At 35.8% G+C, this 18,142-nt stretch overlaps 1 protein-coding gene across 2 annotated transcripts in view; it reads right to left on the bottom strand.

Annotated features, from left to right (window-relative positions):
- Nucleotides 1-531: 531 nt before the first annotated feature.
- Nucleotides 532-18,142, bottom strand: part of LOC149819997 (OPA3-like protein) — a 46,706-nt gene continuing 29,095 nt past the window's right edge. The window contains exons 3-4 of one of the 2 annotated variants that reach the window (XM_089982671.1): nt 9,554-9,640; nt 532-882 (exon numbers count right to left, since the gene is read on the bottom strand). In XM_089982671.1, coding sequence (XP_089838797.1) covers nt 727-882; nt 9,554-9,640 — 243 coding nt within the window. In that variant the 3' untranslated portion in view covers nt 532-726. The remainder of the gene's footprint in view (nt 883-9,553; nt 9,641-18,142) is intronic. The other variant, XM_089982672.1, reaches the window with a different exon arrangement.

The following is an 18,142-nucleotide window of genomic DNA, read 5'->3' as shown; positions in this document are numbered from 1 at the left end:
TTTTGGAAATTTCTCAAAAAATACGTGCTTTTTTGAGAACATATTTTTTAGGGCAAAATAGTAATTTTAGCACACATTTAATGGCAACTTTGACTGAAGTAAACTCTAATTTTTTTAATTAACTGTGAAAAAGTTTAGGTGTATTTTTAACAGCATCTGAAACTTAGGGGTATTTTTATTATTGCCAAGACTTTAGGTGTGTTTTTGCAAATTTCCCTAAATTGTATAAATAAATAAAGCAGTAATATGGAAAACCTCTATGAAAAAGTGGCTTTTATCACATTAATATAAGGTACAGTGGAGAAACTAAGAATAGGACAAAAGAAAAACCCTTTACAACAGTCATGTCAGGTAACAAACAGCTCTCAAACAAGAGAATATCACATGTTTCCATTTCTCATCTAGCCTAATAATACCTTCATCCACGCTACTAGGGCCGATTAAGTTATCCCTGTTTACTTATGTGGCAGAATATCTTAACTGAAACTTCAAAAGCTTTTTCATGAAGACAAGGGAACATCAATGTCCCAATGATACAAGTGCAAAAATCTTTATTCACTCAAATCAATTGCATTTACAGAGAGGAATTATAATTCAAACAGAAGACAGAAGACCAATGGTTACAATTCAGGAATACAGGCATGTGCAGTTACTTGAAACCTACTCAGGAATCATTAATGAAGAGCATCAGAACCAAAACAAGAAGAGTCAGAAGAAAAATTGAGGTCAAGCAGTTGGCTGGGTCTGTTCAGTTGGCTGCGCATGTCTGAATTTCAAAATACCTGCAAGGCCTCGCCCCTGAGAAAGTTGCTCCAGATCATTGGTTTTTTGCTTAAGAAGTTCTAGTTCTCTAGCCAAATCATCTTCTCTCTGCTGCATAGCCTAGAAAAGATATCATGTGTTCCCGTGTTAAAATAAATGTCATTACACTAGTGAGACAAGTGAGGTTTGCATGTTCATAGAAGAGCTCAACTAAACAAATAGCAACTAATAAATTCAGTAAATATCATGACTAGGAACTTTATCAGTCACAAGCCCATATGAGAAATCTCATAGGAAAAAGAAACCCTATATATGCCATATATATGATGGAAGACCATAACATTCAGTCTCAGGCTTACCCCTTAATCCAACAATAAGTTTCTAGATAAGATTACCAGGCAATTTAGTCATCAAAGAGCCAAACAGCAAGCTGATTTCATCACCACAAATAGATTTTTAACCAGACTGAAAATTTTATAGAACTCATATTCTGCTGCTTGTTAGGTCTGACAAAAAATCAAATTTTTGGAGGAAATCAAGATTAAGAACAAATCTATTAGTAACTTCTGAGTCAATCTCAATACCAGAATGAATAAACAAGGCCCATTCTAATAAACAAGCAAATATAAAATCTTGAAACCGGAAGCAGTAGTTAAAAGACATAACAACATAATAACAGCTGTACCTAGGCTGGAAAAATAACAAATGCTTCATAATCATAATCATAAACAAACCATGTAGATCACATCCTTAACATCTGGTCTAGAAAAAACTGGAAATTTTTGAAGAAAAGAGTGATTTTTACTCATTAGTTCCTTACCTTCATTAGTAGCCAGTATTTACCCTCTCTCTCTCTCTCTCTCTATATATATATATATATATATGATTTTTTGAGGCTTGAAAATTTTGAAAAATTGTAAGCCGTTGATTCTTCAATCCTCAAAAGATCTAAAATACACATGAAAAAAACATGATCCAAGCAACATTTTCTACTAACCCAAATATGTAGATCACTTCTGGAGGGTTAGGTGTGTAAAAAAATGAAAACATTAAAGTTATAAAAATATGCAAACTAGAGTGGGAACACATCTGTATGATCAGATTTGAGAAAAGCATAAAAAAAACTTTTGAAAGCCGGTAGGCTGGAAATAGGCACAAATCGGAGTAGGCAGCTACCAAACCTCTCGCTGCTCCTCGATTTCACCTTCTCTTGGACAAACTTTAGGTTATTTAACCGTAAGTTTGAGGGAGAGTATTAAATTATATGTAATAACCTAGGCTAACTAGGAATCTTTGTTACTTTATTTTTAGTTTAGTTTGCATAGGTCTAGTTTAGTTAGAATAGGATTTTTTTGTTTTTTACTTTATAGTCTTTTTGACTAGTCATCAATGTTTGACTTAGTCAAAAAGATAAAGAGACGTTGGGCTTTGAACGGCTCTATTTAGAGCCGTTGGAAGCCCAACGACTCCCTCCTTCAAGCCTATTTCATTGTGTATAAATATGGGGCTTTGCCCTATTATAATGTAAGCTTTTCTTTAGGGTGATTCCCAATCAATAAAATATATTTTTTCTTCTTGTTATTGCATACCCTTTTTGGGTATTTTGTATGAACCTTTGTGGTTCTTGTAAGTGATCTTTCTTAAGACTTTGGTGGGAGCTATTTGAAGTTTCGATTGGTGGTGATCCAAGAACTCATCTTCTAACATTGTATCAAAGCTTGGTGATCCAAGCTAAGTTTTTTTGGTACATCGGGAAATGTGTCGTTCAAAGTTTGAAAAAGAAGTGAAGTTCTTTTCAAGTGTATGTGAAATCATGATCGTGTAAAAGCTTGGAGGAGCATTCGTACTCGTTATCGGTGGTGGAATACTCACTTTCATCCCTCTTCTTCTTCTTCCCTATTCTTCTGTTTTTTCCTTCTCTTCTTTATTTTCCTTCTCAAACCATGTAAAATAGATGACAATGATAATGTCACCATTAAACCCATTAAGCTCAACGATTTTAACTATGTTACATGGGCTCAATTATGAAGCACCTTATATGGGGAAAGGGGTTGTGGGGATTAGTGGATGAAACCGATTTGGAACCTAAGCTAACGCTTACAAAGGCAGAAGGTGAGAAAGAAATACCTCTTACGGAGGTTGAGAAAAACAAAGTCATTAGCACTTACGCAAAAAAGTGGAAGGAATGGAGAATGAGGCATGTCAAGATTATGTCTTGGCTTATTAGTAGTGTCGATATAAAAAAATGTTCAGATCTTGCAAAATTTGAACATGCAAACCTATGTCACATGGGTGCGGGTGCGGGGATTCGGCACTTCCAAAAAACCCGGGTGCAGGGGTGCGGCAGGGGCAAAAATGTAAAATATATATATAAGGGGGGTTCGGGGGTTCCCCCCCCCCGACACGGGTCCCGCTGCGCGATCAGCAGGCGGGGGTCCAGGGAAGGGCGCCCCTGGCGGGGGGTTATAGGGGGGCAGCGCCCCCCCCCCCGATTTTTTTTTTAAATTGCACAGCCCATTTCATAGGGCAAAATTTAAAAAAAAAAAAAACAAAAAAAAAATGGACCATCCGCAGCCCATTTCATAGGGAAAAATGTAAAAACAAAAAACAAAAAAATGGACCAAAATGACCCTAGGTGCGGTCAACGCACCCAGGGTCGGGTTGACCGCACCCGCGTCGAGTCGCGTCGACGCAGGTGCGGCACCCTGCTAGCCGAGTCCCTGTGACATAGATGCAAACGATGCATGGGACTATCTTAAGAGAATGCATTCTCTTAAAGACATTGCACATATGTGCAATTTATAAGACAAAATATAAAATACGGTTCAAGGGGACAAGAGCATTAGAGAGTACTATAATAGCTTGTCTGAATTATAAGAAGAGTTGGTTCTTCTTAAACTGAAGTGGCATTGTCCAAAAGACAGAATTCCGTCAAAATCAAATAAATATAGAGCATTTTTTCAATTTATTAGTGGATTAAAATCGAAATTTGAATCAACTGTATTTGTTCTTCTTAATCGATAGAAGGTTCTTTTAATAGAAGACACAATAGAAGAATTAAGCATGGAAGATAATAGGCTTAAGAAGAGAATCTCCAAGTGTAATGATGACTTGGTTCTAGCCGTATTTAGAATGTCGTACATACAAACTTTCACACTATGGGAGGACAAATGATGAAAAACAAGGAAATGAATTTCAAAAAAGAAAAGTTATTTGTTACTATTGTCGAGAATCGAGACATCTGAAAACTTACTATCTGAAATTGAAGAAACCCTATGAGAAGAAGGTTGTCTCTGTCGGACCTCCATAAGAATAAGGCGAACCATCCATCAGAAGCATGTCCTTAACACAATTAATGGAGGCACTTCAACCTCTACTCAGAAGAGCATCTTCATCCACTGGAGCCACAATCTCTTCCATCGGCATCTCGAATCCCGATAAATCTCTTTAGCTCCTTGACTCAGGTGCTTCTTTTCATATGACACCAAACATTGATATATTATTCCAATGTTATAACTCAAGTGAGTCAAATGTTTTTACCGTTGATGGAACATCTCTTAAAATCAAAGAAATAGAAAATTTTGAAAATATTTCTCAAAACTCAAAAGGATTTTGTATTCCACAAATTAGATATATTCCTAAACTTAACCTAAATCTTATATCTGTTTCTCAATTATCTAACCATAGATGTAATGTTTCTTTCTCCTCTCGTGGTTGTCGAGTGCAGGATCACCAGTCAGGGAAGCTGATTGGGAAAGGTCATAGAGAATGAGGCTTATACTACATGAATTTTTTGAAAATACCCAAGAATACATTATGTTGTAATGTTCACAAAATGGATTTGGATTTATGGCACAAGAGACTTGCCATCTTAGTGTATCCAAGATCCAGTTTTTTCCAAAGATGAAAACTTTTTATAATTTTGAAACATTTACATGTGAAAAATATAATCTTGGTAAAATGAAGAGATTACCTTTTCAAGAAAAAACCTTTGTGTCTTCTCGACCACTTGAGTTAGTACATACGGATATGTGGGGACCCGCACCTGTTATATCAAAAGGTGGTTTTATGTATTATGTGATTTTTGTAGATGATTTTACAAGACACTTGGATCTATATTCTTAAGCATAAATCCAAAGTTTTCTTATTTTCAAATATTTCATAAAATAATAAAAATCAGTTTAAGAATGATATTTCAATCTTTTGCACCGTTTCAGGGAGACAGTTTTATCAAAAGAATTTAAAGATAATTTGAATTTAAATGGTATTACACATCAAAGATCATGTCCCTATACCCCTCAACAAAATGGTTTAGCAGAAAGAAAACATAGGCATATTGTACAAATAACAAGAACTTTACTTATTACACATCAAGTAGCAAAGATTTTTTGGGCCAAAGTCACTCTAACTGCAGTTTATCTTATTAACAAAATGTCATCATTTTCATTAAACAATATATCTCCTGTTGAAAAACTTTTCAAACAAATTCCATATTATTGTAGGTTAAGGGTTTTTTGGTGCAAAGTGTTTTATTTTTTCTTACAAAAATGATAAATTCTCTCATAGTGCTATTCCTTGTATTTTTTTAGGATATGCAAATCACCAAAAAGGCTATAGATGTTTTGATCTTAAAACTAAAAAGTTATATGTGTCAAGAAATGTATCTTTTTTAGAAAAGAAAAGTTTCTTTGAGAATGAGAACTCTAAGGAAATAGATGAGTATTTTTTTTATTGGACTTAGTTCCAAAGATTGATAAAGGTGATATTGAAGAGAGTCAAGAAGATCAAAATGACATGATAAGTACAGAATCATTTTGTGATAATCAAAACTGTATTCTATACTCTAGTCGGGGTAATTTAGAACAACCACGTGCTCTCGAAAAATATACTAAAGAACAAGAACAAATACCAATAAAATCATCTAGAGTGTCAAAAGTCTCCGAAAAATTTGTGTCCTATTAGTCTTTTTCACCAAAGTATCAAGCCTACAATGCCTTAATACACTCTTACATAGAGCCTTCTAACTATGCTGCAGCAAATAAACAGTCTGAATGGGTCGAATCAATGACAGCGGAATTAAATGCCTTAGAAAAGGTGAATACCTCGACTATTCAAGATATTCTGCCAAGCAAAAAGCCTATAGGTTGTCGATGGGTGTATAAAGTTAAAACCAAGAATGACGGTACTCTTGAGAGGTTTAAGACCCGATTAATTGCCAAAGGCTATTCCCAAGAGTATGGAATAGACTATGAAGAGACCTTTGCTCCAGTCGCTAGAATGACCACAGTTAGGACCTTAGTAGCTCTTGCATCTGTAAATAAATGGCATATATATCAAATGGATGTCAAGAATGCATTTCTCAATAGAAACTTAGCCGAAGAAGTGTATATGGAACCACCACCTGGCATTAATATTCCTAAAGGAAAAGCTCTTCGATTAAATAAGATTTTGCATGGTCTTAAATAAGCCCCAAAAGCTTGGTATGACAAATTTAGTCAAGTTATGCTTGATTTTGGTTTTCAATTTTGTCTTACTGATACAACTTTGTTTGTTAAGAACTCTGATGCAGGTATTATCACCCTTCTTCTCTATGTAGACGACATGATCATTGCTAAAAGTGATAAATAGGGAGTTGACAACATTAAAAAATTTCTCAAAATATACTTTAAATGAGTGATTTGGGTTTTTTAAAATTCTTTCTTGGTATAGAAGTTGCTTATTCCTCTAGAGGCTATTTGTTAACTCAATCTAAATTTGTTCTAGATATTGTTAACAGGTCTGGTATCTCAGATGAAAAACAGGTTGACACTCCCAAAGTTGTAAATATCAAAATGAAGATTGATGATGGAGAACCACCTGAAAATTCAACACCTTACAGACAACTTGTCGAGGCACTATCTTATTTATCCATTACAAGACCTGACATTGCGCATGTCGTTCATACAACAAGCCAATTTCAGCATGCTCCTACCACTGTTCATATGGGAGTTGTTTTACGTATTATTTGATATATTAAAACCTCCATTTTTTGAAAACTTTTTTTGTCTGCTTCTTTCTCCTTAGATCTAATTGCTTACACTCATGTAGATTGGGGAGGTGATCCCAACGATCGACACTCAACTACTGGTTTTTGTGTATTTTTAGGTGAATCATTCATCTCTTGAAAGTGCAAGAAGCAAAAAAAAAGTCTCACTCTCATCAACTGAAGCCGAGTACAGAGCTATGGTCACAACCACTATGGAAGCAGTCTAGCTAAGACGCTTGCTTCATGACATGAGTGTTCAGAATACAGGAGCATCATGACTATGATGCAATAATAAAAGTTCTATTTACATCGATAGCAACCGACATTACACGAACGAACCAAGCACATCAAGATGGATTGTCACTATTACAAGAGAAATTTCTACACGACACCATTGGTCTCCCCTATGTTTCTTCAGAATATCAACTGGTAGACTCTTTTACTAAACCTCTCGCTGCTTCTTGATTTCACTTTCTCTTGGACAAACTTTCGGTTATCCAACCGTAAGTTTGAAGGAGAGTGTTAAATTATATGTAATAATCTAGGCTAACTAGGAATCTTTGTTACTTTATTTTTAGTTTAGTTAGCATAGGTCTAGTTTAGTTAGAATAGGATTTTTTTGTTTTTTACTTTTTACTTTATAGTTTTTTTGACTAGTCAATGTTTGACTTAGTAAAAAAGATAAAGAGACATTGGGCTTCCAACGACTCTATTTAGAGCTGTTGGAAGCCCAACAACTCCCTCCTTCAAGCCTATTTCATTGTTTATAAATATGGGGCTTTGCCCCCTTATAATGTAAGCTTTTCTTTAGGGTGATTCACAATCAATAAAAAATATTTTTTCTTGTTATTGCATACCCTTTTTGGGTATTTCGTATGAACCTTTGTGGTTCTTGTGAGTGATCTTTCTTAACACTTGGGTGGGAGCTATTTGAAGTTTTGATTGGTGGTGATCCAAGAACTCATCTTCTTACATGAAATGCCTAATTCACACTCTAGTTCTCATATTATAACCAAAAGAAGGTACAAACCACTTTCGAAAATCGATTTTAAATGTTTTTTTGGCAAATATGACTGTACGGATGTGATCTCGATGGTCAAAAACCTAAGAACCAGCTCTTGCAGCAAATTTTTTCGATGTGTACGTAGGATTTTTATAATGTGTTGAAAATCAACAGATCAAGATTTTTAAAGTTTTCTGGATCATAAAAGTCCAATCTATGCATCAAAAAAATTGCAATAAGAGTCGGTTTTTACGTTTTTTTTTATCATGAAGATGACATCTATGTGGTCTCGGATTTGGCAAAAATTGCTTTTAAATATGATTTTTAAAAGTGGTTTGTACTTATTGTACCTTCCTTTGGTTGGATGGTCACCATACTTGCAATATATACCGTTGTAACTGCAGATTACTGCAAGGGACTTTACTGAGAGATCCTTTTATCAGCATCTATTCCAGCCACATTGAAGATGAAAAACATGAACCAAGATGGAACAACCAGTATTTTTTCCAGTATTGGTGTTGTATGAAAGAGGTACACCGGATAATGTCTTCCCTACAAACACTAAACCACCCCTCACACGTTTATATGTCTTGCATATACACATGATGCTATGCATGTGTCTATGCCACTCAGAGATAGAGAGAGAGAGGTGTTAATGCAAACTGCTTTCAGTGGATATAAACAAGCAAGAAAAATTTCTGCCCCTAGTAAATCTTCAAATACTGGTACCTCGTATTAGCCAACACCAACAAAGACATTTATGAAAAGTACACATTAAGTTATCAACAGATTCCTTACATGCGTAAAGTGCAACAGATAATTTTTTTTCATAAAATTACTTAAATATCCCTAGCATTAAGACTTAATGTATACCTCCATGATATTTCAAAATCTGTTAAGGGCAAAAGTATGTTTAACTTGTAAGCTTTCACAAAGTCTGGAGGATACTGACATCTCTCTCTCTCTCTCTCTCTCTCTCTCTCTCTCTCTCTCTCTCTCTCTCTCAAACACTAGTTCTAACCTAAGTCAAACGGACTCGGCTAAAAGGTCGACGCACCCGCGTCACCCGTACCCGACACGGGTGCGGCTTCGAACACGGGGCGGACACAGTCAATGAAGTATCAGACTCGGTCAATGCACCAGGGCTGAGGCCGTCCACATTTTGGACTCGGTCAACTTTGACCGAGTCTATTTTTGTTCATTTATATATATATATATATATATATATATATATATATATATATATAGCCGTGTCCCCGTGTCCACAATTTTTGAAATTGCTCCGCACCCGTGTCGCACCTGCACCCATGTGACAGGTTCTAACCATAATCTACATACAACCCATGACCCCAATGGATTAGGGATCATCATGGCCTTGTCCCTTCTATATGGATCAGACACTTATGATCCTAATGACCATTTTAATGTCTAAATAAGTACTTCAAGTTAGTCTGTACTGTAACATTTTATGAAAACTGGAGCTCAAAGAAAATGCAAAATGAAAGAAAGACTTGTTTTCTTAGAAAAAAAATGTTTGTCTAACTACATACTACAACAGATCTATCTAGACCTATAAAAGGGGCAATATGTTGTTTCTAACAATAAGATAAAAATATACCCTCTTTGCAAGATTCTAGTAAATTTGTAAAAGATATCCTAAAAACACAAAGCTTTATTTCAATATGATAAATTCATTTGAGATAAATTTGAAAAAACAGGTTAACATCTATAAGAAAAATGAGGAGCTTAAGTCCAAAACTTACTGCCAGTTCTGCCTTTCGTGCTTCTTCTTTTCTAGCTTCAGATCTAGCACTTCTTTGCACCTCAAAAATCACTACACCTCCTGCTACCTAATTTATGCAATATGGCACTTAAGCAGTAGAATAACAACAAACGAGCTTGCATACTGAAAAAAAAAAGTGCATTACAACCTATCAAAAAAAAAGAGGACCTCTTTTGAGGAAACATTTAACTTGAAGAATGTTTAAAAAGGAAAATATAATCCCAAGAGCCACCCAAAAGCTCTTTATTTACCACAGCATTATAGAAGGCATGTTGAAAATTTTAACTTGTTATATTTTTCTATAATTGGCACTACAGACAATTTGAATTCAAAAATACATGAGAACAAGGAAATAAGATTTGATGACAAATTCCTACTATTTATTTTATGAAGCATTTTGCATCATACTTAGATCACAATTCAGAGCAAAATGTGTTAAGAACTAAGAGAAAATGAGTTTGAATCAGAGTTTTCAGTCGAGGAAGCGGGAGCGGAAAGCGATTCGAGAAGCGGAAGTGGGAAGCGGGGCACTTTCAAAATTTTAGGAAGCGGGAAGCGCGGGATGACTTAGAAGTGAACCAGAAATCATCTCAAAAGCGACCTAAGAAGCGAGAGGGAAGCAAGGGGGAAGCAAAAAAAGAGAAAAAATAAAAAATAAATAAAAATAAAACACAAAAAAAATGAAAAAAGAAGGGAAAAAGAGCTTCCCCTAAATGGGAAGCACGCTTCCCCTAAATGGGAAGCACGCTTCCCAATTTTTTTGGTGCTTCCCAGCACGTTTCGCGCTTCTGAAACGTGCTTCGGGGAAGTGTGCTTCCCCATACCCTATGGTGCTTCCTGTAACCCTGGTTTGAATTACTTATCATATGCCATTTCCTCACATTGCATCAAATACATTTAACAGATGCTCTTCACTTTTACTCTCTTCACTTTTACTCTCTCCTTTACTATAGAATTCCTAATCTCCACCAGTAAGTTGGAGAAGCAAAATAAGACGATCATGTGAAGTTACAAAGAAGTAAAGAAAGTAAGAAAAAAAAACTGTTTCATGGTATCATGATTACAAGCTATTTCAAGCACCCTACCTTAGTTTATTTAGAAGAACATAATAATAGATATTCATTATTCAACATTCAAAAACAGTAATCATCTATGCAGTATTTGAAACAAGGATAACATTTTTGAATAGTAACTTTACTTTGTATATCTAGGTATTAAAGATTTTAAGAAAAAATTTATGCAACAATTTAACATATTCAACAATGTTGATTGACTATTAATAATCATAAATAAACAATATAAGTCATGGATGGTATTTTTTGGTAAAAACATAGTTCCATAAAATAATTGCCTTGAAAATGCCATTTCCTTAATCTCAAGAATCCTGTTTCTTAAAAATATGAGAATTTGTGATTCCGCATAGTAGGAATTATGATTCCTAACTGCTTCCTACTCATTTCAAAAGTTGGTGGCTTCTCACTTCCAAATTGGGCTTTCAAGGAATTGGGATCATAGTTAACAGAACTCCATTCAAACAAGTCTTTTCAAACAAACATCGAAAACAAGAAAAACTGAAGTAAATTTTTTTACTTCATCAAGAAAACCTCACTCTTTTTGCATGAAACATTTAGAGAAAAAAAATACATTTATCAATATATTTCAAAGAAACTTAATTATGGATCCAATTTTATTGGATCTTAAGTTCAAATCACATTGAGTCTCAAATTCATATCCTGCAGTTTCTATACCGCAACTTGTTTTTCAATGAAAAATCTCATATATACGTTTTTTACCTCATTTTATAAAACTAAAACCAAATTAAACCCATGCATATATTGTTTGCCAATTTTAATCAACATGTTTATTATGTTGTTTTTTTACTCATCTTTTTGAATGAAAAAACCTTTTTAATCATGTATTCTGTATTTGACAGTTTTTGTTGTTTCATGTATATGATTGGGATTCCACTTTAAGTGCTTTTGAGAACTATGGTCCTTCCAAAGGCCATGATATATTGAGGCTCTATGCAAGGTTGTAAGTATCGTATCGTTACCCGTATTGGTCGAGCCCAAAATAAGATATGTATCGTATCATAAAAATCATAATTTTTTAATAACTTTTTTTTTAAAACTTCAAAAAATCATGAAAAATAACAAAAATTCTAAAAAATCATAAACACATGAAACAATGATGAATTGCACAAAATACAACCATAAAATCACATATGAAGCATTTATGTCTCTATGAGCTACATAAGACATCATCAAACATCAACTATCACACAAGAACAATGCAAAATATTAAATATCTTGCAATTAAGAACATCCCACAAGACTCATACTTTCATATTACATAAATAAAAATATTATGGCAATAGTTGCACTCGATTTTCACTCATTAGTTGAGTGCCCCATTGCCATGCGGGATCATTTTTGTTGGAGTGTAGAGCCTAATTTACGTTGATATACATCCCTAAATCGGTAAGTTGGCAGCGCCCCATGAGGCAAAAAAAATTAGGATAATTTTGTAATTTTACTCACATTAGATATTTTTTTTTACCTTAATCCACTTCCTTGAGTGAAAAATGGTGGAAATGCACTCTTTACTAGAGCAAACCGCAAAAGCCCTTTCCCATTACGCATGGATCGGGCTCCAAATCACTCTCATGATGTGTGGATACCCCTCTAATGACCTCTATACAAATGAGGATTTGGCCCTCAAGAGGTCTTTATAACTCAAAAAATTTTACGATTCAGCCATTTTTGTGCATCAACCATGTATCGTACGATACATACGATATGCACTCGTATCACGATACGAGTGTGTATTGTATCTATTTTCTTCATAGTAACAATATGTATCGTACTGTATTGTACGATACGGTACAATACATACAACCTTGGTTCTATGTATTCATTGAACATGCATCATCTCTAGAAGTTACTGTTTATTTTGCAGTGAATTGCACATATGGAATCCTCGCAGGTGCCATCACACAAAGATTGAGTTGAAGACAAGTACATGCCCGGGCATCCAATGGTGGCATGCTATTCAATGTCTTTGCACATGTGGGTGTACACATGCATTTTCACATAACTAAAGATATTAAATTCTGATTCAATCATAAGCTGCCAGATTAATACATGACTAACTCTGGTACTCTGCACATGATTTAAGATCTGAGTGTTGTTTTTGAGTTTTGACATAGATGAATCTCTCAAAATCAAAGATCTCGACAAACCTACAGATCTGATGACTATTGAGCCGTGATTTAATTTTGGGTTGGATCAGGTCTTGGATCCACTTATCCATTGTTGGGTCATCATGTTGTGTTATTAGAAGGTTTACTTTTCCAATTATACCCCATGTTATGTTGTTTACTATGTACATTAAAATAGGGGTATTTCTGTCAATGTAACATATTGTAACTGATTTGGTTATATAGTGCAAGATACCACATGATTTCCCACATTGGGAATTGTGCAGCATACAGCCCAAAATGTCTTCTCTTCTTCCTCTATTCTTTGTGTGGGTTCTTGGTGAATGAAAATACAGATCTGATGCATCCTAAGATGGTATCAGAGAGACGGCAATCCTGATCGTCTACATCAAAGGTCATAAGAGATTTTCTTCTTTCTCAGTTCTCACTTGTCTCTAGTCTTCTTCCTTCAATCTTTTCCCTGCACTCTAGTTCTGGTTTATTTTCTGTTCTTTAATCTTCTTTATCAATTATCTACTTTCTTGCTTCTCAAGTCATCTCTATAAGTCTCTATTTCTCATGACCTGTCTTGCTTCTCTCAAATTTTGTGTTTCTATCATTTTCATTGTCTTGTGGGTGATATCCATGGAATCTAATTCTGCTGTCTGTTTTATCCTCAAATTTTATCACCCAATTAGTCTTTGAAAAGTTTAATAAAACTAATTTTTTCACCTGAAAGCATCAAATTGTTCCTTTATTCGTAGTCACGATCTTGCTGAACACCTTGATGGGACAATCTTGATTCCACCAGAATTCATTACAAAGGAAGAGAGATGAAAAAGGGGTTGTGACATGAACTTCTCTTGATAGAAATCCAAATTATGTTGCTTGGGTGAAGAGAGACCAAGCAGTGTTTGCATATATCACATCCACACTATCACGGGAAGTTCTCTTGGGTATTCCTGATGATTTGCCACCTTGGAGTTATGGACAAAGCTAGTGGAAAGATATTCACAAATATCAGAGTCCAGAGTTATGTTTTTGAAAAAGGAATTTCAGAATCTCAAGAAGGGGACTGCGACCTGCGTCAGTTATGGAATATCTTAATAAGATGAAGTCAATCATGGATCAGCCCATGGTGGGATATGATGCGCTGAAAAAAGATAAGAGTTCAACAAGCCCTCAGTGGACTTAAGACCAAAATATTATGTTCTTTCTACTAGCTCCAATTATTCTTGAATCTTGATCCTTCCATCTTTTGACAATTTGAGAGCCAAGTTGCTTCATTATGAGATGACTCTTAATAATATGACAAGGGAGGCTTCTAGAGCTTCAAGAGATTCCCATGAAATGTTTACTACTGGAGTTGTCCGTGGAAGAGGAAGAGAAAGTTTCCATGGTGGAAGAGGATGCGGATATGCAGGAAATCAAGGAAGTTGTGGTTTATTGCTTCAGTGGCTCTGCCTAATACTCTTCCTATTGGAAACAATCAAGGAAAAAGAGTTTCTATTTGTTATATATGCAAAAAGACAAGCAACATTAAAGCTAACTATTGGTTTTAAAGATGACCCAAGGTATAACCCAAAAGCCACAACTCAGAATAAGAGTTAGAATAAACCAGAGTTACCAGTCGAGGAAGCGGGAGCGGGAAGCGAGGCACTTTCAAAATTTTAGGAAGCGGGAAGCGTGGGACTACTTATACCATGTAATAATAGAAAAATTTTGAAACTTCAAAGTACTCCGCCTGTGTAGTTATACACTGCCGGTCCCAAGCCCGGATAAAGGAGGAGGGTTGCGGTAGGCCTGTGACAGCCAGCATAAAAACTTTGTCATATCCTATGAAAATGAACCAATATGAGAATTTCGTTGGGGCGTTCCCTACTGAGCGACGCGTTGTACTCTCTAGGCCCGGAGGCAGTGATAAATGTGCAAGGGTTGCTAGGTCGTCGCCCAGAAGCGACGCGTCACACCGGCGCCCGGGTGTGGTGTCAAATAGGCAAGGGTTCCCTCACTTTGTTGGACGGGTGGGGGTAAAGAAGTTAGTTCAAGACCATAAAATTAGGTTAGCCACTTGGAACATAGGGTCTTTAACTGGTAAGTTGGTAGAGTTAGTAGATGTTATGTGTAGGAGAAAGATTGATATTTTATGTCTTCAAGAGACCAAATGGGTAGGTGAGAAAGCTAAAGTGATAGAACCTTGGGGATATAAGATTTGGTATACAGGTATAAATAGGAATAGGAATGGAGTAGGGATTGTTATGAGTCGTCAGTTTATAGATAATGTAGTTGAGGTCCGTAGGAAGGGTGATAAAATTTTACTTATTAAATTAGTATTAGGTACGGATATTATTAATATTATTAGTGTTTATGCACCTCAAGTAGGTTTAGATGATTCCATTAAGCATCAATTTTGGGAAGATTTAGATGGAGTAGTACAAGAGACATCTTATGGAGAAAAGCTTTTCATCGGCGGTGACCTTAATGGACATGTAGGCATTAGTAGGGATGGATTTGAGAATATCCATGGAGGCTATGGTATAGGAGAAAGAAATGAAAGTGGAGAAAGGATTTTAGATTTTTGTTTGTCCTATGATATGATCTTAGCAAACACTTGGTTTAGGAAGAGGGAGTCTCACCTAGTAACATTTAAAAGTGGGGTTAATACGAGTCAGATAGATTTTTTCCTACTTAGAAAGAGAGATAGGGGTTGTTGCATCGATTGTAAGGTTATACCAGGAGAAAGTGTAGCTACACAACATAGAGTCTTAATTTTAGATCTTAGAATTAGACAATGCCGCAAAAGGGATAGACATAGGATAGATTCTAGAATTAAGTGGTGGACACTGAAAGGAGCTAAACAAGGAATGTTTGTAGAGCAGGTAGTTAAGGAAGTTGATTGGTGTCTCGAGGAGGATTCAGAATCAATGTGGAATAAGATAGCGGGTGGTATGAGAAAAGTAGCTAAGGAGGTATTGGGTGAGTCTAAAGGCGGTGCACCACTAGGTAAGGATACATCATGGTGGAACGAGGATGTCAAATTAGCTATTAAGGTTAAAAGAGAGTGTTATAGAAATCTAAGTAAGAGTCGTGATAATGAGAATTTGGAGAAGTATATGATAGCAAAGAAAGAAGCTAAAAAAGTTGTTCGAAACGCAAGGGCTAAGGTATATAAGGAGGTTTATGACAAGTTGGATACCAAAGAAGGCGAGAAGGATATTTATAGGCTTGCAAAGATGAGAGATAGGAAATCGAAGGATTTGGGTATGGTTAGATGTATCAAAGATGAAACGCAAAGGGTTTTAGTCAAAGATGAGGAGATTAAGGAGAGATGGAAAGATTATTTTGATAAGCTATTTAATGATAGTCATGCTCAAGATCTTGGAGACTTCTCCATTCCTTTTCATGAGATAAATCGTGACTTCATGCGTAAGATTCAAAAGAAAGAAATTGCAGAGGCTTTGAAGAAAATGAAATCTAGAAGGGCAGTTGGCCCAGATGGTATACCTATCGAGGCTTGGAAATGCTTGGGAGAGAAAGGTTTAGAATGGTTGACAAATTTTTTTAACTTGATTTGGCGTACAAATAAGATGCCTAATGAGTGGAGGAAGAGTACTTTGGTGCCTTTATATAAGAATAAGGGTGATATACAAGATTGCACAAACTATCGTGGTATAAAACTCATGAGTCATACTATGAAACTTTGGGAGAGGGTGATTGAGTCTAGGTTGAGGAAGGTTGTCATGATATCGGAGAATCAATTTGGTTTTATGCCTGGAAGATCAACTATGGAAGCTATACATCTTCTTAGACAACTTATTGAAAGTTATAGAGAGAGGAACAAAGATTTGCATATGGTTTTTATTGATTTAGAGAAGGCATACGATAGAGTACCTAGGGACGTTCTCTGGTGGACAATGATGAAGAAAGGTGTTTCTCTCAAGTACATTAGTATAATTAAAGATATGTATGAAGGAGTAGTAACCAATGTCCGCACTTGTGGAGGGGTGACAACCAATTTTCCGATAACGGTTGGGTTACATCAAGGATCTGCTTTTAGCCCTTTCCTATTTGCGATAGTGATGGATGAGCTTACGAGATCAATTCAAGAAAATGTACCGTGGTGTATGTTGTTTGCTGATGATATTGTTTTGATTGATGAGTCTAGAGCTGGGGTTAATGCTAAGTTAGAATTATGGAGACAGACATTGGAAGCTAGAGGTTTTAAGTTGAGTAAGAGTAAAACTGAATATATGGAATGTCGGTTTAGTAAGCAACGAAGTAGTGATGGGAGTGTAGTGAAGCTTGGTGAGCAAGATATACCGGTGAATGATTATTTCAAATATTTGGGATCTATCATTCAAAAGTATGGAGAAATTGATGGAGATGTAAATCATAGGATAAAGGTTGGGTGGATGAAATGGAAAAGTGCTACTGGAGTGTTGTGCGATCGTAGAATGCCATTGCGGTTGAAGGGAAAGTTTTATAGGACGACTATTAGACCCGCTTTACTATATGGTACGGAATGTTGGGCTGCCAAGAGACATCATATTCAAAAAATGAGTGTAGCTGAGATGCGGATGCTTAGATGGATGTGTGGAAATACAATAAAAGATAAGATTCGGAACGAAGAGATACGTAAGAAGGTAAGTGTTGCACCCATTGAAAATAAGATGCGAGAGAATCGTTTACGGTGGTTTGGACATATTCGGCGAAGGCCTAATGATGCTCCAGTTAGAAGGTTGGAGAAATGGGAAAATATATTAGTTAAAAGAGGTCGGGGTAGGCCTAGGAAGACTTGGATGGAGATGATAGGAAAGGATATGAATGCTTTGAACCTCACCGAGGACATGGCGTTGGATAGAAATGATTGGAGGAAAAGGATTCATGTGGAAGACCCAAAATGAATTTCTTTTTTGGTTCATATCGCTGACCCCAATTGTTTTGGGATGAAGGCGTAGTTGTTGTTGTTTGTTGTTGTTGTTGTTCAAAGTACTACTGCGTGAGGACTCAGATCCCTACCAGTCATACAACTATACCATTAGATTTCGTGCAGCTTCCATATGAAATAAGAAAGAAGACCAAATAAACTCAGTTAAAACACAAAATGTGAAATGCTTCTCAACCAATATACTGTTTTTTTTTTCTTTCATGGGACTCACATAAGAATATAAATCACCATCGTATTGACAACACAAAAGATAAAGACCACCATGTTATTGCAACAGGAAAATGAAACAAATAGTCTCTAACAATCCCCTATTCCCTAAATGTACCTTCTAGAGAGAATGAAGGGATCAAACCTGCAACACAAACCTCTACTCACGAGTTGAACCTCACACAGGTCAGACACCAGCCCTATATCACTTGAAA

The sequence above is a fragment of the Nuphar pumila genome, chromosome 12, assembly GCF_984573655.1.
Source record: "Nuphar pumila chromosome 12, dmNupPumi1.hap1.1, whole genome shotgun sequence".
Taxonomy (NCBI): Eukaryota; Viridiplantae; Streptophyta; class Magnoliopsida; order Nymphaeales; family Nymphaeaceae; genus Nuphar; species Nuphar pumila.
Note: the sequence above shows the minus strand (reverse complement) of the source record. Positions and strands in the feature narration are given on the sequence as shown.